The sequence below is a fragment of the Ahaetulla prasina genome, chromosome 1 (assembly GCF_028640845.1).
Source record: "Ahaetulla prasina isolate Xishuangbanna chromosome 1, ASM2864084v1, whole genome shotgun sequence".
Lineage (NCBI taxonomy): Eukaryota > Metazoa > Chordata > Lepidosauria > Squamata > Colubridae > Ahaetulla > Ahaetulla prasina.
This window is the reverse complement of record NC_080539.1, coordinates 30,622,794-30,646,757: the sequence shown is the minus strand read 5'-3', so window position 1 is coordinate 30,646,757 and position 23,964 is coordinate 30,622,794. Positions and strand designations below refer to the sequence as shown.

Genomic DNA, 23,964 nt, shown 5'->3' with positions numbered 1-23,964 from the left:
TTTAATTGTGCTTAATTCTTAAATATCGTAGCCTCTGTGAGCATTGGGTCTTTTGAGAGATTGCCAGTTTCAGGTGGGAAGAAAGGCAAAGGATGTCTCCATCTAATACTGAACTTTCCGCCTTGGTTTTAACTTATCTATTTCTATGTTATAGGTAAACACATTGTCCAAGGAAATGCAAGCTGAGTTTGTAGATGTAATGAAAGAAATATGGGGCAATGATGCTGTCAGAAGTGCAGTCCTTATCTCAGGAAAGCCGGGTTGTTTTATTGCAGGGGCAGACATCAAGTAAGTTCTATGGAGGGGAATCCTTGCTAGATAACTGAAGATATTGTTCTTTTGTTTTTTTTAAAAATGATGAGTAAGTGGTCACCCTTATTGGCCTCTTACTATATTTAAGTTATTTTAACATTCTTATGTACCTTTTACACATTTTGCCTGAGAAATTATACCAAAAAGATTTACTGCTTCTTCCCTGAGCATACTGTACTGCAAAATAGAAATCAGTTTGCTTTGCAATTTATCTACAAACATCAGAGGACAACAAAACAGGAAGCGTGTTTAAAATCTTCTGTCTCCTGCTGGGAAAAAAATGAAATAACAGAGGTAGCAGATCATTAGGATGGTTTCTTCCCAGTTGTAGATGGTTGGTGACTTCTAAATTCAGTGAAAGAAGATGAAGGTATAAACATGTGTTTTATTGTAAAACAAAATTCCTGTCCTTTTGTAAAAGTATATAAACCTCAGAAATTCAGGGATGTATTTTTCTGGAGAAACACTTCTCCCCCCCCCCAAGATACCAATCCAGCCATTTTGGGGATTGAGAAGTAAAGTTTCCAATATAAAAAATGTGAAATTACGAAATCAGTAATTTGATAGTAGCCGAATTGACACTTTTCAGAAGAAAATCAAGATAGTAGGCAACTGTTTTCTTGCTTACTAGAGAAACATTTTCTTTTCCAAATTAAATACTAGCACCCAGCAAGAATGAAATGAAGCTGCTTAGAGTATTAGATGAAGTTGAGAAAGATTTTAACTCACATTAACTTAAAGCTGTATTCACAAAGAAAACATAAGAAAACAGATCATTTTCTCCTTCGTCTGGACTTTCAGACCGATACCCACCGCCGCAGGGAGACGGAACCAATGCGTTGGTTCCGTCCCAGGCGCCTGATGGACCCTGAGAGGTTCCTGATGGAGCTTGGGCCGTTTCCCGAGAACCTGGCCCACGGCACGACTGAAGAGCTAGTCGCGGCCTGGGAACAGGCCGCGGCTGGAGCTTTGGACCGTGTCGTGCCTTTGCAGCCTCTGACCCAGCGTCGGTCTCAACCAGTTCCTTGGTTCTCCGAGGAGCTGAGGGAGATGAAACGCCGGAGAAGACGCCTAGAGAGTGTTTGGAGATCCAGCCGTTCTGAGGCTGACCGGACACTAATTAGGTCCTATAGCAGGACCTATCTAGTGGCACTGAAGGATGCGAAACATTCCTACATTTCCTCCCTCATTGCGTCGGCAGATAACCGCCCGGCCGCCCTGTTTCGGGTGACCCGTTCTCTCCTTCAACAGGAGGGGCGGGAGGACCCCCTACAAGGGCGTGCCGAGGAGTTTAACGGTTATCTATATGATAAAATCATTCAGCTTCGGGACGGATTGGATCAAAATTGGGTAGATCCAGACGAGAGTTCCGAGACCCGTCTTGTTGAGGTGGTTTGGGATGATTTTGACCCTGTGACTCCCGAGGACTTGGACAGGTTGCTGGGTAGGCTGAATGCCACCACATGTTTACTGGATCCGTGCCCCTCCTGGTTGGTACTGGCTACACAGGAGGTGACACGAGGCTGGCTCCGGGGGATTACAAATGCTTCTTTGCGGGAGGGGGTCTTTCCCGCTGCCTTGAAAGAGGTGGTGGTGAGACCTCTCCTCAAGAAGCCTTCCCTGGACCCAGCTGTTTTAGGGAATTACCGGCCAGTCTCCAATCTTCGCTTTACGGCGAAGGTTGTAGAGAGTGTGGTGGCATGTCAGCTACCCCAGTACCTGGATGAAGCTGTCTATCTAGACCCGTTCCAGTCCGGCTTTCGGCCCGGATACAGTACGGAGACAGCTTTGGTCGCGCTGGTGGATGATCTCTGGAGGGCCAGGGATAGGGGTTATTCCTCTGCCCTGGTCCTATTAGACCTCTCAGCGGCTTTTGATACCATCGACCATGGTATCCTGCTGTGCCGGTTGGAGGGGTTGGGAGTGGGAGGCACCGTTTATCGGTGGTTCTCCTCCTACCTCTCTGACCGGACGCAGACGGTGTTGACAGGGGGGCAGAGATTGACTCCGAGGTGCCTCGTGTGGGGTGCCGCAGGGATCGATTCTCTCACCCCTCCTGTTCAACATCTATATGAAGCCGCTGGGTGAGATCATCAGTGGCTTTGGGGTGAGATACCAACTGTACGCTGATGATACTCAGCTGTACTTTTCCACCCCGGGCCACCCCAGCGAAGCTGTCGAAGTGCTGTCCCGGTGTTTGGAAGCCGTACGGGTCTGGATGGGGAGGAACAGGCTCAAACTTAATCCCTCCAAGATGGAATGGCTGTGGATGCCGGCACCTCGGTACAGTCAGCTGCAGATGCGGCTGTCTATTGGGGGCAAGTCGTTGGCCCCGATGGAGAAGGTACGCAACTTGGGCGTGCTCCTGGATGGTCGGTTGTCCTTTGAAGAACATTTGACGACCGTCTCCAGGAGAGCTTTTTAACAGGTTCGCCTGATCCGCCAGTTGCGTCCCTTCCTGGACTGGGATGCCCTATGCACGGTCACTCATGCTCTCGTTACCTCTCGTCTGGACTACTGCAATGCTCTCTACATGGGGCTCCCCTTAAAGAGCACCCGGAGACTTCAGCTAGTCCAGAATGCAGCTGCGCGGGTTATTGAGGGAGCGGTTCGGAGCTCCCACGTAACACCTATCCTGCGCAGACTGCACTGGCTACCTGTTGTTTTCCGGGTGCGCTTCTAGGTATTGGTTACCACCTTTAAAGCGCTCCATGGCTTAGGACCGGGCTACTTACGGGACCATCTACTGCCGGCCTCTATCTCCCAGCGTCCGGTGCGTTCCCACAGAGAGGGGCTCCTCAGGGTGCCATCAGCCAAACAATGTCGACTGGCGGCCCCCAGGGGGAGGGCCTTCTCTGTGGGGGCTCCTACCCTATGGAACGAGCTTCCCCTCGGGCTTCGACAACTACCTGACCTTAGGACCTTTCGCCGCGAACTTAAAACCTATTTATTTCGTATGGCTGGACTGGCCTGATTTTAAATTTTAAATTTTAATTGAATTTTGATGGGTTTTAAATTTCTGTAATTTTTATGGGGTGTAATGTTATTTTAAATTTTCTGGCAAATTTGAATCAGTTTTTTAAGGGTTGTTTTAATTATGGTGTATGTTTCTATTTGTATTTTATTTGCCTGTTCACCGCCCTGAGTCCTTCGGGAGAAGGGCGGTATACAAATTAAAACATTATTATTATTATTATTATTAAGGAAACTTTGGGTCACTTGAAAAAAAAACCTCTTCAAATTGCTTTTTTGTATATATGAAGTAAATATCATTCTCTTCACCAGCCACCATTCATCTGGCTTTCTCTTGTTTGTTTGGTTTCACACTGTAGCATGATTGAGACTTGTGGGTCCAGCCAAGAAATAACTGAACTATCTCAGGAAGGACAGAAGATGCTGCACAGCCTTGAAAAGTCACCCAAACCCATTGTTGCTGCAATCAGTGGTTCCTGCCTTGGAGGAGGGCTAGAGGTATGAGGAAAAGCTTCCATAAGAGGTCAATAACGACCTAAATACAATAAAAACAGATTAATAAACATTCCAGCTAGCTAATTCTGCCAAACATTTGACTGAAAAAATATATGGCGCAACCTCAAGAAGAGTTATTAATGTAGGATTATTTCAGAAAATGGGGATTCCAGCATAAACAGAAGTAGATTGGTCTAGTAGTTAAGGCATCAAGCTAGAAACCAGGTAACTGTGAGTTCTAGTCCTACCTTAGACGTTAAAAAAAACTCTGGGTGATTTTGGGCCAATCATTCTCTCTCAGCCCAACCCACCTCACAGAGTTGTTATTGTGAGGAGAATAAATAATAGAGAATAAAGTTAATATTGCTGAACCCTGGAATGTGTTTAGGGGAAAATGAGTTGTAATTGTGCTTTCTGACTCTTCAGGTTGCCATCGCTTGCCAATATAGAATAGCCACTAAGGATAAAAAGACAGTCCTGGGGACTCCTGAGATGTTGCTGGGGTTGCTTCCAGGGGCAGGAGCCACGCAGAGATTGCCAAAAATGGTGAGATTATCTCTTTGATAAAGACCCGGTTTCTTTCCTATGCCCCCTTTTTGGATATATGAAATCCCTATTTCTGTATTTCAGGTAGGAATTCCTGCTGCCTTTGACATGATGTTGACTGGAAGAAATATTCGTGCTGACAAAGCAAAAAAAATGGGACTAGTAGACCAGCTGGTGGATCCATTAGGTTAGATTGTGATCTTTCCACCCATACTTTTTGCCTTAAATTCACTTTGCAGAACAGAATATTATGAGAAGAGGGTATTATTGAAATGAAGGGAGGGATTTAAAGAATGGGGGCAAGTTATAAATGTATAAGATGTTCTACAATGTGAGAACAAGGAAGCTTATTGAGCCAAGGGGAAAATGAAGAAAGAGTAGGCCAATTTATTTAAAACATTTATACAGGTTCCCATCTTCTAACCAACTCTGGGCAGCTCCCAGTCAAAAGCCAATCATTCCATCAGTGACAATTCATCTCTGCCTATGGGCTTACAATGGAATAGAAATTAGTGGTGCAACATGGATTTTGGAGGAGGGATAAGAGTGAGAGCGTCAACAGTTGTGAGTGCTCCAACACTGGAAGTTTTTAAGAAGAGATTGGACAACCATTTCTCTGAAGTGGTATAGGGTTTCCTGCCTGATCAGGGGATTGGACTAGAAGACCTCCAAGGTCTCTTCCAACTTTGTTATTCTGTTAACAGGGTTCTTGTGATACTGGAGGTTGTTCTTTCTCTTATCAAGGTTGGCAGGCTATTAATTTTGTTGCATTTGCAGGTCCCGGTATCAAGAGCCCTGAGGAACGGACCATGGAATATCTGGAAGAGGTGGCCATTACATTTGCCAAAGGATTAGCCAACAAAACAATTACTCGAAAGGTTGACAAAGGGCTGATTCAGAGTGAGTGGGCACAACACTACCAGCTAAAGTAGTTTTGTTTTGATTCTTGGAAAAGGTGCCCTAGCTTTCTTCTTCTTGAAATCTTGGGGTTCCTTCAGCCCACAGGCCAAATTAGCTCGGAGTAGTTTGTCACTGAACTGCTTTGTCTTACAGAAGTGACGGATTATGCCTTGGCAATTCCCTTTATAAGGCAACAAGTATACAAAACAGTAGAAAAAAAAGTGCAGAAGCAAACCAAAGGACTTTATCCTGCACCATTGAGCATCATTGAGGTAATTCAGGTTTCTTCTGTGGCTTTTGGGGTTCCACCCAGGCTTACAAAATTAGGTAGCGTGTGTTTATTTACATATATAGATTCTGCTTATTTGTTTTCAGCTTTGAATGTTATCAGCTTTAGAATAAGATTTGTGGCATATTTGATCATGTTTTTGGGCAGGGGCTGGCCAGGATGATTTGGAACCCAACTTTGGTTCAAGGAAGCTATTTATAAATACATCAGTTACCTGAAAGACAAACACTTTGCAGTTTATGTGTTACAGTTCTTCAGTATTTAACAAGCATTCTAAACCACAGTATAGAAGACCTCTACCTGGAGGAGCAAAATATTTTCATTTTAGAAAGGTTGGCTAAACATTTTTTAGCTTTTGCAGAACGTTTATGCTATTTTGGCATCTGTGAAATTACCCCTCACAACTGTCTACTTATTCTATAACCATTAGTAAGTATAAACTGAAAGACCATATTGATGTACTCACTGATTGAATTTGTAAATCTGCTCTTTGATGGAAAGTGATATTTCAAAGAATGCAGCTTATGTTTCTCTTGGAGTCAGTGGCTCTACGAGAAAAGAGTCCTTTTGAAGTGGCCTACCTGTTACCTAGGAATATAGTTTTTGCAAAAAGATCAAGATCTTTTTATTTTAATGGGTATTTAAAACATTGTTTTAGACTTTGAATTCTATTTGCTGCTTGCTTTACTTTGTTTAATATTCATTTTCTTTTCCCCTTCCTAGTTTTACTGGGTACTATTTGTTGCTATTTATTATATTTATGCGTTTAATTGATCTGAATACATTATTTATTCATTAAATTCCTATGCTGCCCATTTCACTAATACAGTGGCTTTTGGTTGCTTACAAGTTAATTAAAAATTAAAATGTGCTAAAAAGCAATTAAAAGAATTGAATGGAGAAGTTAAAGGTTAAAAACTGAGATGATGGACAACTTGGGGAGTGAGTAATGTTCTCTAACCTGTCAGCTACCCCCTAACATAGCAGGCCCTATTGGAACCCCAGTCCAAGCAGCAAAGCCACATTTTTAGGTTCTTCCAGAAGACCAGGAGTGTGGAGGGAGACCACGTCTCCAGAAGGAGAATATACCAGAATGTGAGCTCTTCTCCAGGACCCCGTTAGCCAAAATTCTTTGGCCAACGGAATCTAAAGTGGATTTTTTCCACTGGAACAATTGGGGTGGGTTAGTTCCATGCGGTGACACAGTTCCTCAGATATGCCCATGCCATAAAGGGCTTTAAAGGAGACGACCATCACCTTGACTTGGGCCCAGAAGCAAAACAGCAGCGAATGCAGCTCACGCACAGTTGTGTCACGTTTCACCTGAGGGTCCCCCAGAATTGTCTATACCATCGCGCTCTGTACCTGTTTTCAGCTTCTGAATATTCTTCAAGCACTCATTGCAGTGATCCAAACAGGAGATGACCAGGCCAGGAGTGATCTGTGTGCAGGGCCTCACAATCCAGGAAAGGCGCAACTGGCGCACAACATGAAATTATGCAAAAGCTCTCCTAGGCATGACTGTCACCTGCCATACATCCAATTTGGGAGGTTGTTTTGTTCCGTATTTATTGTTGAAGCAATTTGGGGACAAAGCATAAGGAGGAAAAAAAAACTTTAAAATCTCAGTAGCAAGAGGGTGTCTTTGGAGTTTTCTGGTCAAACAGAATCCTGTTGGGTGGACTGCAATTTTGGAAAGTCTGTGTAATGGAAACTTTCTTCACCTTTGTTTTTCCTGCATGTCTTCAAAATCTGCCTTGGAAAGTTGGGAAGTCTCAGGTGAAGATTTTAAGGATGCATGGAGGCTACAGGGGAAAGGAAGAATTGTTCTATCTTGTTCCATAACTGAAAAACTATAGTTGAAATATATGATTGGATCCCTCACAATTTTGTTTTTTGTTTTTTATTTTAAGCTACAGAGAGCCACATACAGTGGATTACAATTACAGCACTTTATCTTTGGAGGCACAAAGTTGCAAAAAAACCTAGATTGTAGATTTGGGATCCTCTCTGAAAGCTCTTCAGAGTATTGCAAAATAAAACATGGACGCCTTGCTCACTGAATTGTTACTCGTTTTGGAAACATGAGATTTCTTTGCGTTCTCCAAAATTCCTACCTTCTGTGCTAGAATCTTTTCTGCCAAAATGGTAAAAAAACAACAACTCAGTTGCAATATCTGGGGAGAGTCAGAAGGGGAGGCAACACATCTTCCAACACTTGAAGTGAAATGGCTTTTGTTGTGTTCTTTTTCTCTTAAGTGTTTTTAATACTGTGTTTAATGTTTTAGCTGTTATTGTCAACAATATGGGCTAAACATACTTTAACATATTTTTTTTGTTGGTTTAGGTAGTGAAGACTGGCCTAGAACAAGGCAATGAAGCTGGCTACCTTCTGGAATCCCAGGTAAAGAATCTTTGATCCACTTCTAAAAAGTTTCACATTTTTCTTAAAAGGTGATTGGCTTAAATAGGTAGTGGCTTTTGCCTTGATCCCGTTTCATGTCTTAGTACTTAGTAGAACTAGATGAATAGTTGGTACATCTTCCAGAATTTGATCAGGACTTGCCACTTTCGTTATAATTACCTTATCATTACCTGGATATTCTCTGCAGATTGATTCTCATGCCTCTAGTTTATAACTACTCAGTCAACACATCTCAAAAGCCCTTAATTTCCCACCTCCTCAGCATTCTTTATGCTAAAAGAGAAAAAGATACTATCAGATAATAAAAAAATAGATAGCATTGAGGATGTATCTTTCTTATTGGAGCAATAGTGTTCTCAATATATTTTTCAGAGGTTACTTGTCAGCAGCTCTCTAAAGTCTTTATCTTGCAGCCTTCTTAAGTTTTCAGTGCAGTTTTGTTGCAGGTTTTCTCCAGTAGTCAGGCATATTGAGTGATCAGTTGCTCTCTCGGATTTCTGATTTTCTATCTTTATTTCAAAAAAGAAGCTAGTCTTCAGCCCTACAAGCCAGAATGAGATAGAATCTGTGATCCACTTTTTTATTTTGTAAGAAAAATCTTTTTTCAGTAGCTCACTGAACAAAATCCTAACAATAATATAAGTAATGCCAAGGTAAGGGAGTACTTTAAAAAACTTTGATGCAAAGTGTCTGCTGTCATTAAAAAAAATTACAATTCAGATTTTTTGGGGTGTAACACTGATTATGTTCCACTTGTTTAGTTGCTTTCAAACCATCACCAGCTATTGTGATGACCCAGTTTTTGTAACTATAAGTTAAGATCCATAGATAGAAATCATATTTATAATTTCTAACTGGGAGCATTTTTTTAAAATGGTGTCTTTTAAACTTGTATAATGGTATAATAGTTTAAACCCTGGATAATAATGGCATTTTCTTTCATGGATTATGACACAAAGCAAAAAAGCACCCAGCAAGAAAAATAGGTATATCTGTACTAATGGTACACTGTATGCAGTAAAATTAAAATCACATCTGTATTTAAGCTTTTGTCTGGAAAGCTTACTAAAAGTGCTTATATTATTGATTAAAGACTCATGTATTGCTGCCTTATTGCTCTTTACATGGATTTAACACCAAAAGTATATTAAACACTTATCATCACCAGTTAGAAGAAGTGTAATTTCTAAGCTAAACCAGATGAAAAATCAGCAAGTTTAGAGGGAAATGCCATGCACTACAGCAGTTTTCTTCACCACTAACCCTTTTAAATACCTTTTGTGGGCATAGACCAAGGCTTCGGAGCACCAAGACTTAACTCACAATTTAAATTATAACATTTTTTCAAGCCTTCGTGGACCCCCTGTGACAACATCGTGGACCCCACTAATGTTAATTTGTATCTGGTTTTCTGATGTGCCCTTCTACAGTGCTTGTTTACTCTTTGTTGTTACTTTGGGATAGTATTATGATTCTATGGCAGTTCCTCTGAATGTTTCTTTTTCATTTTTCTCTCCACTTCTTCCATCCCCACCTCTTGCAGAAATTTGGAGAACTTGGGGTGACTCCTGAATGCAAGGCCTTAATGGGGCTCTACCATGGTCAGGTGCAGTGCAAGAAGAACAAGTTTGGGGAGCCCAAGCAACCAGTCAAGTAAGTTCAACTATTTGAACAGCCTTCAGGTCTGCTGGCTAGAACAATTTTTTCGTTTGTGTGTAAAAGATTAGATGGTTTGCATTAATAACATGCAGTCCAGTTCAAAGGGCAGGAATGTCACTTAGCCAATTCAGTCTAATTTGAGAGGACTGGCTCTGAAATTGTTGAATGCATTCTAGCTAAGCAAAAATCTCCCATTTTTCCTGCTTGTCCTGGTAAGGCAGAAAGTTAGCCGTCTGGCTTTGCTTCAGATTGGGCTTTGCATGCACAGGAGAAGTCAGATTCCTGGCAGCACTATGCTCAAAGCAGTGGTGAAATCCAAATTTTTTTACTGCCGATTTTGTGGGCATGGCTTGGTGTAGCCTGGTGGGTGTGGTTTGGTGGGCATGGCAGGGGGAGGATATTGCAAAATCTCCATTCCCACCCCACTCTGGGACCAGTCAAAGGTGGTATTTGCCGGTTCTCTGAACTGCTCAAAATTTCCACTACCGGTTCTCCAGAACCTATCAGAACCTGCTGGATTTCACCCCTGGCTCAAAGCTTTCTATACAGTCAGCTTGTCCACTGCAAAGCGGGGAAAATTGAAGTTATATCCTAACTGTATTGAAAATGACACTCAGGCAACTAATAAAGATCTTAATTTCTGTTGATTCTTTTTTAATGTAACTTGAAATGCATTATTGTGGTTTATAGATAAATATTTCTCCCAAATGTTTATATAAATATACACCTGTTAAATTCAGTAGGTTTCTGGATTCCAAAAATTACATTGAAGCAGAAGCTAAGGCAGGCATTTAATGCTTTTTAACTAGTAAATTATTCAGCATCATTTTAATTATTTGATTACTTTTCCAGCATTATTAAAAAGGAGGAATTTTAAATGTGAATTATTTATGCTGTGAATTATACTGAACTTGTTTTTTTCTTTTCTTTTTGTGTGTGAACTTTTTTTTTATTCCCCCTTTGTGCAGGAATCTTGCTATTCTGGGAGCAGGTTTGATGGGTGCAGGAATTGCTCAGGTTTCTGTGGAAAAGGGTCTTAAGATCATTATGAAGGACACCACTCTGGATGGCTTGAGCAAGGGACAGCAGCAGGTCTATAAAGGGTATGTTCACTTTGGATCTAACATCTGGTTTATTTGCAGTCTGGAGAGATTGGACTCCTGCAGTAACGTCAGCCCTGAATTGTCAGTATTTGTCATTTTTGAAGCAGTAATATGCAAAACATTTTTTTTATCTATTTGCTCTTCAAAAGCTCTTCATGTCATAAATGTACAGGCTGAAGGAGCTTATCAGAGTAGCAAGTGTGACTCCAACAATGTCCTTTCCTTCCAGCATTTCTTATGTTGGAATACAGTACCTTTGTGCCTAACTCTTTCCCAATAAAAGAATGACTAGGGGTCACATGAAAGCACTGTTTCAATATCTCAGGGGCTGCCACAAAGAAGAGGGAGTCAGGCTAATCTCCAAAGAACCTGAGGGTAGAACAAGAAGCAATGGGTGGAAACTAATCAAGGAAAGAAGCATCCTAGAACTAAGGACAAACTTCCTTACAGTTAGAACAATTAGTCAGTGGAACCACTTGCCTCCAGAAGTTGTAAATGCTCCAACACTGGAAGTTTTTAAGAAGAGATTGGACAGCTATTTGTATGAAATCGTATAGGGTTTCTTGTCTAAGCAGAGGGTTGGACTAGAAGATCTCCAAGGTCCAACTTCCAACTCTGTTGTTCTAATTCTGATTCAATAATCTTACTTCTGCAAGCTGCCCAGAGTCACTGTGACTAATTTGGGCATTCATATAAATTTTCTAAATAAATAAATAAAACAAAATTAACAAATCTTTAAAAGCTGCTGGCATTGCTGAAAAGCTATTATACTTTCTCAATTACTTAAAGAATCATCTCTTTTTCTAGATTTGTTTAGGCTTGGCGAAATCAACTCTGGTAATAAATTATCAGTTGACAGAAAAATTTGAAAACAATGGCACATTCTTGTCATATGCTGCAGTGGTCATCTTACAGGCTTTTTTTTTTTTAATCAGTGTAGTATCTCTCCCAGAGTCCATTTTACTTAAATATATTTATTTTGACAAGTATCTTTTTTTTTTTATATATAAAAAGTTTTATTTTTACAATCATATCAAATAATTCATCCAATGTACAGTTATATACAATTAGTCGGGCTTGCCCAGTCACCACCCCCCTTTTTAACACTCTTCCCTCTTCTACCTTCTTCTACTTTCCAGACCTTCCTCTCCTTCTCTTATCTACATCCTCTCCTCCCTCCACCCTACACCTTCCTTCTCCCTCTTCTACCCCTCTTCCTTCCTCTTCTCCTCTTTCCTACCTCCTACTTTCTCCTCTTTTCTCCCTCCCCACCGTTCTAAAATGGTAACTGGGCAGACCCGACCCTGCATTAATTATATTTATACATCTTCAATAATCCCTGTACATTAACCATCACTCCATCTCTACCAAACCCCCAATTCCCTCCCCTTACCCCCACCCCCACCCGACTTCCCAGAACAAAATGCAGGGTATCAAAACTAACAATCATAATCTAAAATAATTCCTAAATTATAATCTCTAGTCACACCACACTTAGTCACACTCTCAATTCCCCTCTCATTTTGACAAGTATCTTATTATTATTATTCCTCTCCCTTTTAGGAGGTTATCAGTATTTGCATTTGGCAAACTGTTTGGAAACAATACTATTTTTACTATTTATAAGTGCATTATTAGCCCTCAAAGTCTGTGTTGTTTAGTTTTGCTTTTTTGTTTTGTTCTGTGTTGATCAGTATATGTATTTCCAGGTTGGCTACGAGAAATTTACAGCAAATGAATAGATTTCAGAATTTAAAAACAAAACAAAACACTAAAACAATATTTTAGAAGTGCTTAAAAATAATAAAACCTAAAGTTAAAAAGACATCTGCTTGTAAATAAAAGTTGCTTTTACTTAGTGTTTGAAAGATCCTTCAAAGCTTAAGACAAGCTTTCTTCAGTATATAAAAAAAAGTATGAACATGAACAACTTCTTCACACCTATACTGTACCCAACAGCTTATTTTTAATATTTCCCACTGTCCCCACCCTAATAATTTTCTCAGTCTGAATGATAAAGTGAAAAAGAAGAGTTTGACATCATTTGAGAGGGATATGCTCCTAAGTGACCTCACGGGACAGCTGGATTACAAGGACTTTAAGAAAACTGACATGATCATTGAAGCTGTCTTTGAAGACCTCAACATCAAACACAAAGTGCTGAAGGAGGTGGAAGCAGTAAGTAGGAATTCAAGGCCAAAAGGCCTGATGGAATATATTTGGGGGCATTCCTAATTTCCCATATAAAATTTGCTACCTCATTCCTCTGCAAAAGCTGAAGAAATTGGAAGAGTATGTTAATCTTGGAGCACGTACCAGGTACATCTATCTCTGGTCAGTAATCTGATCCTATGACTGCTCCTGAAAGTATCTCCATTCAGTCCAACGAGTTGATTCCATCAATCAACATTAGAACTGTAGCAGTCAAAGGAAGGAATATTACTATAAGGATGTCAATTCTCACCTTGTTGCTTGCTTCCTACCAAGTATAAGCCAGTCCTGTCAAGGACCAAGCACATGGCTACATCAGGGCTTTTATGAGATACTCTATCCCAGATAAGAAAGGTTTTTTATTCTTCTTTATAAAGCAATAGCAATAAGACTTATATACCGCTTCACAGTGCTTTCCAGCTGTCTCTAAGCGGTTTACAGAGTCAGCATATTGCCCCCAACAATTTTGGGTCCTCATTTTACCCACCTCGGAAGGATGGAAGGTTGAATCAATCTTGAGCCTGGTGAGATTCGATCTGCCCAATTGCAGGCAGGCGGCAGTACTGCACTCAAACCACTGCGCCACCATGGCCCTTACTGTAGCCATAATGATGCACTTTCCCTCTCCCACATGTAACATTTGCTTTTTCTTCCCAGCTTATCCCTCCTCATTGTATCTTTGCCAGCAACACATCTGCTCTTCCCATCAATCAGATAGCTGTAGCCAGCAAAAGGCCAGATAAGGTGAGTTTGGTGTGTTTTTGTAGAATATATTGAAAAACCATTGTAAAGTAAGGCATCTCCACCTGTGGTTTCCCCACACCATATCTTAGTCTTGTTGGAAAAACCAGCGTTTTACTCTGATCCTAAGCTTTGACCTCTCTCATAAAGTAGGGATATTTATTTGCCCTAAATGCTTCGAGCTCACTAGATTTCTGCTAACGTTCTGTGATCCAGACTATAGCAAATGGGTTTAAAGAAAATATTAGTCCTTGGCTTCCATTTGTGAGTAGTTTGTTCCAGCATCACTTAAACACGTACAGCAGCTGGCTGAAACAGTTTAAAGGAGTGAAAACCTTACACACAAAATTAGGCTTAGCTTTAATTAGGCTTGGTTATCCCTGTTTAAAGGATTTGACTCTTTCTGCTTTGCAGCATATCGCGAGCCCCTCTGTATGTTGAGGGTCTTCATTCTTTTCCATTTTACCTTCTTGCATACTTCAGGTGATTGGGATGCACTACTTCTCTCCTGTTGATAAGATGCAGCTGCTGGAGATCATCACTACTGACAAGACATCCCCGGAAACAGCAGCCTCTGCTGTGGCTGTTGGTCTCAAGCAAGGAAAGGTCATCATTGTGGTTAAGGTGATTACGATCTTTATGAAAAATACAGAAGGCTCCCAGTGGAATTATCACTTTGAGTCAGAATGGCCAGGATTAAACCTTTTTCCCCTAAATTGCCACATGAGCAGGCTGCGACAAGACAAGTAAAGTATCAGCCATTGTTGTGCCTTGTCGGAGGGGGAGGGGGACACGACATCCATATTCTTCACAGGAAACAATCTGAAGTCAAAGCTTAACCCTTTTATATTTAGACGTAGAATACAAATTATGTGCATAAAAACAAATTATATTAATAAATATCAAATCCATATTAGTTGGGATCTCAGCTTAAATTCCTGTTCAGCCCGTACCACTGAAAAGTTGGTCTAAACATGTGTCTTTGCCACATATGGTGGCTGCCACCAATAGCCTCCCATCGACCTGTGCGCTCCCATAGGGAGGGCCTCCTCAGGGTGCCGTCAATCAAACAATGTCGACTGGCGGCCCCCAGGGGGAGGGCCTTCTCTGTGGGAGCACCTGCCCTCTGGAATGAGCTGCCTCCAGGGTTACGACAACTCCCTGACCTCTGTATCTTTCGTCGCGAGTTGAAGACGTTTTTGTTCTACCGCGCAGGGCTGGCTTGAAGTAATAGTAATTTTAATAGGGGTTTATTATAGTTTTATTACTGTTTTTTTAAGTCTTAACCCGGCCAAATTGAATTAGTTTTTTAATAGGTTTTTAAAAATTTTATATTATATGTATAATTGTGTTTTATCTGGCTGTAAACTGCCCTGAGTCCTTTGGGAGAAGAGCGGTATAGAAATCAAATTAATAAATAAATAATAAATAAATATATAGCCTCTAAATACCCCATAGATGAGAAATACCCTATAGATAAGAAAACTAACATCCAATAAAGTGAATTGGTCAGGGAAGACTATTAGATTATTTGCTGCCTCATCTTCCTTAGCAAATCTATTTCTGTTTCCTCCACCACAGGATGGTCCAGGATTCTATACAACTAGGTGCCTTGCTCCCATGTTGACTGAAATTGTCCGTATCCTTCAGGTTAGTGTCTGTTGCAAACAGCTGGGGTTCTGGAGAGTCTTTTATGGATTTAAATGGGATGATACATCTCTTTGAAAAGACACTTACCCCATTTCAAGTCCTACTGATAACATAAAGAGTGTTTAAATTAACAGATAACATCAAATTTATTTGAGTCAGAAATTGAATTTCAAGGCTCTGTGGATTCCTTATGTTTCGTGATAATTATTGAATTCCATAAAAGGAACTTGTATCAGCTATCAAATATGTAAATGGTACTTTGGGATTGCTTTGCCACCTACATTAGAGTGGATGAACAGATTCAGTTTTTTCAAAATGGTCGTCAGAATTCAAATCTAAATTCTGTAAAGTGGCAGGACTTGAAACAAGTAGTTCATGCTAGAAAAATCCTCAAGTATGAGCTAAAACAGTTCATCATGGAGGAAAGGCTCAACATTCCTGCACACTAGTATGTAGGACTGATAACCAGTAATAAGAAGTATTTGGTTGCAATTGCTCCAAATTCCAAGAGTACAACTAATTAGTATAAGAGGTGATTACATTTTCAGACTAGCAAATCATAAGATGATTGCTTATATGTAAATGACACCAACACCAAAATTTGGTGTATAGTGTTTGTTCATTCAGACTACCACAGGAAATTGACAATATTCAGTAGAAAAATATAGCCCAAAAAAGAACCAAAAATCTTTACACAGAAGTGCTCATTATTAGAAGGATACACTCGGGTTCATTGGTTTTACTATTGTGGCTTTTAAATTATAGCATTATACCCACCAAGTGAAACTGGGACAAAATAGGGCAACAGTAACCATTTATAGTCTTCTCATAAGTTATACACCTGGTTCATCCAGTGAGAAATCAGTGATTAGGGACGCTATATCTACTCACTATAATTTGAGAGGGTGGAGGCAAACAGTCTTGCTCATATTGTCAATTAGTTGAGACAGAAATTGCTGACTATTGCAAATTATCGAACAATCTAATCACCAGAATTTGATCTACCTTCACTCTATTTCTTTCACCCAAAGCATTTTCTTTTTCACTGCATCTTCTGCAGGAAGGTGTTGATCCTAAGAAAGTGGATTCCCTTTCCACTAGCTTTGGCTTCCCTGTCGGAGCTGCTACTTTGATCGATGAAGTTGGGGTCGATGTCGCCACTCATGTAGCTGAAGATCTTGGCAAAGCTTTCGGTGAACGATTCAAAGGAGGGGATGTGGCGCTAATGAAAGCCATGGTAGACAAGGGCTTTTTAGGTATGGGTTGCATGCTGGGGAATTCCCCACAGTTCAATCTCATGTACCAGCATCAGTTGTTCTTCACATGTTCTTTGCTTGGTTTCCAACTACCTCATGCCAGTGGCATGTCTGTGGATGGTTATCCGTGGGATGGCTTGTTCCCTTTAAGCTACTTCTCAAATCCAGCTACCACTCATTCTGCTCCTGTATATTGTATTTTTTCATGGAAAATAATTGTATTCTGCATTTTGAGCCAGTCATACATAGCACAGATAATCCTCAATTTACAATTTGGTTTGTTTAGTGATTGTTCAAAGTTACAATGGCACTGAAAATTGTGACTTATGACCGTTCTTCACATGACCATTCCTGCACCCTACAGTCACATGATCAAAATTCAGATTCTTGGCAACTGACTCATTTATGAGGGTTGCAGTACTCCGGGGTCATGTGATCACCTTTTGTGACATTTTAACAAGCAAAGTCAATGGGGAAGCCAGATTCACTTAACAAATGTTATTAACTTTATGGCATGATTCACTTAACAACTGTGGCAAGAAAGGTTGTAAAATGAAGCCAAACTCACTTAACAACCGTCTCATTTAGCAACAGAGATTTTGGGCTCGATTGTGGTTGTAAGTTGAGGACTACCTGTAAAGAATGATATGACAGGACATTGTCACTTTCCCCCGATTACTTCCTTCTGCATGAAGAAATTGCTGGATCTCAGCTTTCTGAAATGAGTTTGAAAACAAAAGATATGAGCCCCTGGAAAGATGGTTTATCTGTCAGATCCACTCTTTCCCCCATTTTAAGCCCTATTTCCTCAGAGTAACTTGATATCTGCTGCATTGGTCTGCATCACTACAGGGAAAGTGGTGACAACGGATGGCGAGCATTACAGCTGGTCCCAATCTCTGGGTTCATTTCTTGATTCTAAAAGTTTCTCCACCTTGGCAACTTTAAGATGGTTGGATTTCAATGCCCAGAATTCCCCATTCAGCAAGCCCTTGCTGGCTGGAGATATCTGGGAGTTGAAGTCCATCCATCCTAAAATTGCCAAGGTGGAAAAATATTATTCTAAAAGTAATTTGGGATATGGCTGAGTGAAACAGGTTTCCAGTGACTTGGTCATGCCATGTATTCTGCTTTTGTTATTGTTAGGACAGTTACTATTATAGAGACCAGTGCATGAGTTAAGTCACTTATTCAACCTGTCAGAGCTGGAAGTCTTCATGGACTTCAAGTTCCGTAGACAAGATGTGGTAAAATTACTCTCGGCTGCTACTGTTGATCACAACAGTTTTTCCTAATTATTGTAAATTTGAGCAATTGCTAAACAAGGCAGTCAGTAAGTGATGATTACCTCTAGGTTTTTTAAAGGAAAATGGTCACCGAATTTTAGGATAGAAGTCTATTTTCCCCACTCTGTATTACCCTATTCTTCTTTCCAAAAGGTAGAGCATCTTTTTGAGCTTTCCTGTATTCATCTTTTCTGGTCAATGTTTGCCATTTTTGATATTAAGCGCATCCTCACCTACCCTCTTATCTTTCATTTGACAGGTCGCAAAGCAGGAAAAGGCTTTTATCTTTACAAGCAAGGTGTAAAGAATCGAGATCTCAACAGTGGAATGAATGAAATTCTAGAGAAATTCAAAATAGCTGCCAACCCAGCGGTGTAAGTGGGAAAAGAGGTTTCCTAAGTAGATTCAGCATTCTAGAATAAGGCCTGATCATTGTCTTTACTTAATTCCCTGTGCGCATGTAGATACATAACAGTTGTCGGATGGAATTAGAACATTGTCCCTTTAACTCAGGGGTGTCAAACTTGTGCCGTCACGTGATGTACCGTATTTTTCAGAGTATAAGATGCACTTTTCCCCCCTAAAAGAGGCTGAAAATTTGGGTGCGTCTTATACTCCGAATATAGCTTTTTTGAAGCTTTTTTTCAGCCCTATCGAGAAGCTAGCAAGTGAAGCTTTCGAGCTTCGCCTGCTTTTCTCATTGCTTCGCTCTCCAAAGATCAGCTGTGCTTTAGAAGCTGTTTTTTATCCCCAAGCAGAGGATAAAAAGCGCGCGCACATGCTCAAAACCAGCAAACTAATGTGCTGAAGCTGACCAGACTAAGGACGCTAGCCAGATGAATACTTGGCAGGGAGATTTTTTTTTCCTATTTTCCTCCCCCAAAACTAAACTGCATCTTAAACTCCGGTGCGGCTTATACTCTGAAAAATACGGTATGTTTTTTCCCCTTCACTAAATCGGGTGTTGGCGTGACACATCCAGTCCAAGAGTTTGACAGCCCTGATTTAGCACAATTTATTTTACTCTAACTAGCAATAGATGGAGATGGAGCTTTTCCTAAAATTTGCTGTCAGAAATCATTACACATTTTGCATGCAGAACATCTCAGAATTGACATGGGAACATCTGCATGGAAAAGCATTGAAAGCCTAGTCCATTAGTTTTTCTGGTTCCCAACAGAACAGTACCAGACACGAGAGAAGTGGAATTGTCTCAGGTGTGAATGGACTGCACCCAAAGCAGCATCAATTGAGCATACGTTCAAACAAAAAAATACTAACTCCAAAACTAGATGAATATTCCTTTGATATATAAATCCATATCCATGTTGGTTTTCTCCTAAGTATTGCAAATTTATATTCTCAATTGGATCCTAGCCTGCTTTCAACCTGCCCCCTTTCTGCAAAATACAAAAAAATAGGCTTTTGCCATCACCTGTTTTCTGAAATCCATTTAACTGAAGATTGCTGAGAATTGTCAGCCCTGCCACTGGATATTAGTCCCCACCCTTCTATGTCACTGGCTTGTGCTTCTCTGTTTCAGCTGCTGTGTTTCTAATCTAGCTGTGAGGGTGGTTAATGAATTACTGCTTCCCTTCCCAGGTCCACCGAGAAAGATATCCAAATGCGTTTGGTGACTAGGTTTGTGAATGAAGCCATTCTGACCTTACAAGAGGGCATCCTCAGCAATCCTGTGGAGGGGGATATTGGAGCTGTATTTGGACTAGGCTTTCCACCATGCCTGGGAGGTGAGTTTTGTCATTCAGCCAGGAATTAATCAATGTCTTCTACATAGCCGAAGGGTTGGAAACAATAATGGGGAAAAAATCTTACAATCACCTTTCAAAGTGGTAGTAATTTGGGTTGCATTTTTTTTCAATTGGTAATATGGAATTGATAGTAGGACTGCCTCGTTCCAGAGTATTAACTCCTTCCATAAGGAAATACTTCTTGAGCGCTTGCAAATAGGCATTAAATATTCAAATTACGGAAATTTTTCTTAGCAGCAACAATGCAATTTTAGCAACCCTACAGGGTCCTTGAGGATTACCAGGAATTGGCAATAGTTGAACTGTGGTTCCAGTGCTTGCTCTCTAGAGATAAGTACAGGTATCCTGGTGTCCTCTGAATGTGTTGAACCGCATTTCTCACCATTTCATTTTGCTGTGTAAAGTTCTCTGTGGCTCCAGAGTTTGTAAGGTCCAATGGAATTTGATTGCCCACAGTTACATAGCAAGTGTATCCATTTGTTATTCGCCTTCCAAATTATTTTTTATCACATACCTACAGATACATTAATGCTTGTAATCAAGGTATAGTAGCAGCATTATGCCATCATTATGAAATTTGGCATAGACTGTTGTTTAGGAAGTCTTACCTTCTCCTCTTCCTCCCTCACTTCTGTGAATGTTGTGGCAGGCCCCTTCCAATATGCAGACTACTTTGGGGCTCAGCAGCTCGTGGACTACATGAAGAAGTATGAAGATGTCTATGGGAGTCAGTTCACACCATGTCAGTTGCTGCTTGACCATGCCAAGGACTCCAGCAAGAAATTTCACAAGAGAACTGCCTGAATGGGCATCTGCTAACCAAAAAGAAAAGGGGAAGACCTACAAGACATCTTCGTATCGGAGGGCTGTGGGTTTTAACTCTTTAAAGTGCCTTAGTTATTTAGGCACCACTTCCTGGCCCACCCCTCATCAGGCTGAATGTTGATTTCCCCATTATCACGAGAAAGAATGGGGAGGTTTCTGCTCAAAGTATGGTACTTTTCAGGCCCACTGCAAGGAACTACTCATCGGAAAGCAGATGTAGCTTGCAGAAAATTCTTAAGAATAAATTCTAGTGTATTGTTCTGTACATAATTTTGTCATTCATTCAGGGTTAGAATTGTTGTTAAAGTGTTGCGTGGCTAGAACAAAGTTCAGTTGAGGCTGAAACCAATAAGGGAATCTGTGCTGTAATAAGATTAGGTTATCAAAGATCATTTGAAGATCTCCAGAGCATTCTGGAGAGCCTACCACTGGTTATAAGTACCGTAAGTCTCTAATAAATCTGAGAATGCAGGGATTTTCATCATGGAGTCGGGATTTTGCTAGTACTAGAGTTCATGAAGTTTTACATACAATTTTTGTGCTATATCCAGGGCAAAACACAAATTATGCAAGATTTGCACAAAATCTATACATAACATAACATAACATAATATAACATAACATAACATAACATAACATAACATAACATAACATAACATAACATCAGAGTTGGAAGGGACCTTGGAGGCCTTCTAGTCCAACCCCCTGCCCAGGCAGGAAACCCTACACCATCTCAGTCAGATGGTTATCCAACATTTTCTTAAAAATTTCCAGTGTTGGAGCATTCACAACTTCTGAAGGCAAGTCGTTCCACTTATTAATTGTTCTAACTGTCAGGAAATTTCTCCTTAGTTCTAAGTTGCTTCTTTCTTTGATCAGTTTCCACCCATTGCTTCTTGTTCTACCCTCAGGTGCTTTGGAGAACAGCCCGACTCCCTCTTCTTTGTGGCAGCCCCTGAGATATTGGAACACAGCTATCATGTCTCCCCTAGTCCTTCTTTTCATTAAACTAGACATACCCAGTTCCTGCAACCGTTCTTCATATGTTTTATCCTCCAGTCCCCTAATCATCTTTGTTGCTCTTCTCTGCACTCTTTCTAGAGTCTCAACATCTTTTTTACATCGTGGCGACCAAAACTGGATGCAATATTCCAAGTGTGGCCTTACCAAGGCATTATAAAGTGGTACTAACACTTCACGTGATCTTGATTCTATCCCTGTTTATGCAGCCCAGAACTGTGTTGGCTTTTTTGGCAGCTGCTGCACACTGCTGGCTCATATCTAAATGGTTATCCACTAGGACTCCACTAGGACATGCATCAAAGCAAAAACATACTGCATAAAAATGAGTGAACAAGCAAAATCTATTCAGTGGGCATGCATTAGCTCACAAAATAATACCTTTCTGTTCATCACATTCCTCTAGGACACTCAACATATTTTCTTTTTCTTATGCATAAACTCAAGGTTTAACATTCTCTTTTTATTTTTTTCAGGAATGCTTTGTAATGTAGAGCTATCCTTGACAATATAGTGTTGGAGGCAGTATAATTAAATTCATTTGGGAGAGCTTGTAGCTTAAGGGTATCAATAGGCAACTGGAGTGTATTGGCAAACCATGTTGAAGACATTTAAGTTAAATGAATGGAAGTTGCCCAAGGATCTATACTGAGACTGGAACTTGCACAAAGACAATTTAGGTCAGAGGTGAGGAAGCACACAATACAACATTATTGAAGAAAGTTTTTAAAACATTCTAGGGTGGGGGGCTGCTAAGAGCTCCAAAAGTATCCAGATTAGGACAATTCGGCATTACAATCCAAAAGTAATTCCATGTATGGAAATAAACACTTGTCAAAATACTGAAGCAGATGAAGGCATCTTTCTCCAGCCAGATGCTTTAAATAAAACAAATCGGCCTTCAAGGGATGGGGATCCAGCAGATTTTGGCTTATTTTGTATGTTTTCAGTGTCAGTTGCTGGAGAACCTAAGCAGGAGTGCAGTTGTGTGTTACCTTACTTGAAAGCTTCCTTGAGGTTATCTCACTGTGTGAAGACTCTTGGACAAGAGAGGCTCTTAATCTGATGTAGGATTGCTTTGGTTCGTTCTCTTCCCATTTTTGTTGAAACTAGCCGATATAACAGCAACTAGAGTCTCCGGCCCCCTCCGGCCCGCAGCCCACTACCAGGTCTTGAGCCATTCAGAATTGGGCTGCAGAAATGGCTGTGTGCACATCCCTACTTGTGCAAATAGCAGCCAAGCGCATGCACTCTCCATTTGCACAAGTATATGCTCGCCGCTCACGTAGAACCATGCCCTCTCCACCCACCTCCCCTCCCGGCCAGGCCAGAAAGGTTGGGGAACTCTGTTATAACAGATAATTCAGTTTCTTTCTGAACAACACATTCTAGGCACACATTTTTAAATAAATGTTTATTTGATTATTGCAGTACTAAAAGTAGAAATGAATACACTGAACTCTAGGCTTAAACCATTTAGCCCCATTTTCAGCTCAAAACAATTGTGAAAGTTGTGGTTGTTTTAGGAAACAGGCAGTTGCTGCTGAAATGTGGAAAACTCGACAGTAGTAGGCAGGCAATAACAGAATGAAATTGCCAGGAGAAAGGAGGAAGATTAGTAAAATGTCTAGAGATTTACAGGGTGAGTTTTTAAAAACACCACCAACTGCCTATACATTACACTAAGGGGTGCAGTAAATAACTGCCATCCAAAAACCAAAATCACAGACCTCTGGTTAGGTATAGGAGGAGCAAATTACATGAAACTCACTGGGTGCTAGGGAATTTCTGCATAGGCAAACCTAGGCTGCCCAAATATTCCATAATTTTAGTGCAGAAACATGAAATTTAAGCCGCACACAGTTGTTAACGGTTTTAGCCCTTTCAGCAGTGCAAAGGTGCTTAAAAAGTTCAAGTGTTTAGGAAGGTGGCCTTATGCAGCGTCAGTGTTCTGTGTAAAAAGAGCAGAATCATCAAGCTTTTACTACCCTGCAGCCCTTTGACTTGCAGATGGGTGGACACCACTGTCAGCATTGCACACTGATTTTGCAGAATTAGCACTTCTAGATTACTCTAAAACCCTTCTTTTAAGCCCATTCATTTTCTACAGGCAGGATGCTTTCTCTCTAGGGCAACACTGAAATTAGCCTGCACGTGGAAGTAGGGCTCTAAGCAACGCTGTAAAATACAAATTGACACACTGACATTTTAATCTAGACCCCAGATTAAGGATCAGGGTTTCTAGAGCAGAGATTGCCAGGTGAGTTCTATCCAAACCTCTTTCAGCTATATAAAGTTGCCTACATTTCATTCCAAAGGTTTAAGTATAAAACCTTGTGAGGGCATTTGAGGAAAAGAAATGCAGATACACTTGCTCTATTTGTGTGTGTGTGTGTGTGTGTATCGTAAGTCATTGCTGTTACTTTTCCTTCTATGTCAAGAGCCCCCCTCAAATTAATTGCCCCCAAACAATCATAAGGATACATATTCATTACCTGTCCCTT

General features: G+C 40.7%; 1 protein-coding gene across 2 annotated transcripts in view; it reads left to right on the top strand.

Annotated features, from left to right (window-relative positions):
* The window catches only part of HADHA (hydroxyacyl-CoA dehydrogenase trifunctional multienzyme complex subunit alpha), a 38,577-nt gene extending 17,867 nt beyond the window's left edge, over positions 1-20,710 (top strand). For both annotated transcript variants that reach the window (XM_058164711.1, XM_058164710.1), the window contains exons 4-20: positions 155-288; positions 3,645-3,783; positions 4,207-4,326; positions 4,411-4,513; positions 5,104-5,226; positions 5,380-5,498; positions 7,863-7,919; positions 9,484-9,593; positions 10,568-10,702; positions 12,709-12,880; positions 13,571-13,657; positions 14,138-14,278; positions 15,236-15,304; positions 16,365-16,560; positions 18,106-18,220; positions 19,449-19,594; positions 20,265-20,710. In XM_058164711.1, coding sequence (XP_058020694.1) covers positions 155-288; positions 3,645-3,783; positions 4,207-4,326; positions 4,411-4,513; positions 5,104-5,226; positions 5,380-5,498; positions 7,863-7,919; positions 9,484-9,593; positions 10,568-10,702; positions 12,709-12,880; positions 13,571-13,657; positions 14,138-14,278; positions 15,236-15,304; positions 16,365-16,560; positions 18,106-18,220; positions 19,449-19,594; positions 20,265-20,419 — 2,121 coding nt within the window. In that variant the 3' untranslated portion in view covers positions 20,420-20,710. The remainder of the gene's footprint in view (positions 1-154; positions 289-3,644; positions 3,784-4,206; positions 4,327-4,410; positions 4,514-5,103; positions 5,227-5,379; positions 5,499-7,862; positions 7,920-9,483; positions 9,594-10,567; positions 10,703-12,708; positions 12,881-13,570; positions 13,658-14,137; positions 14,279-15,235; positions 15,305-16,364; positions 16,561-18,105; positions 18,221-19,448; positions 19,595-20,264) is intronic.
* Positions 20,711-23,964: the final 3,254 nt, after the last annotated feature.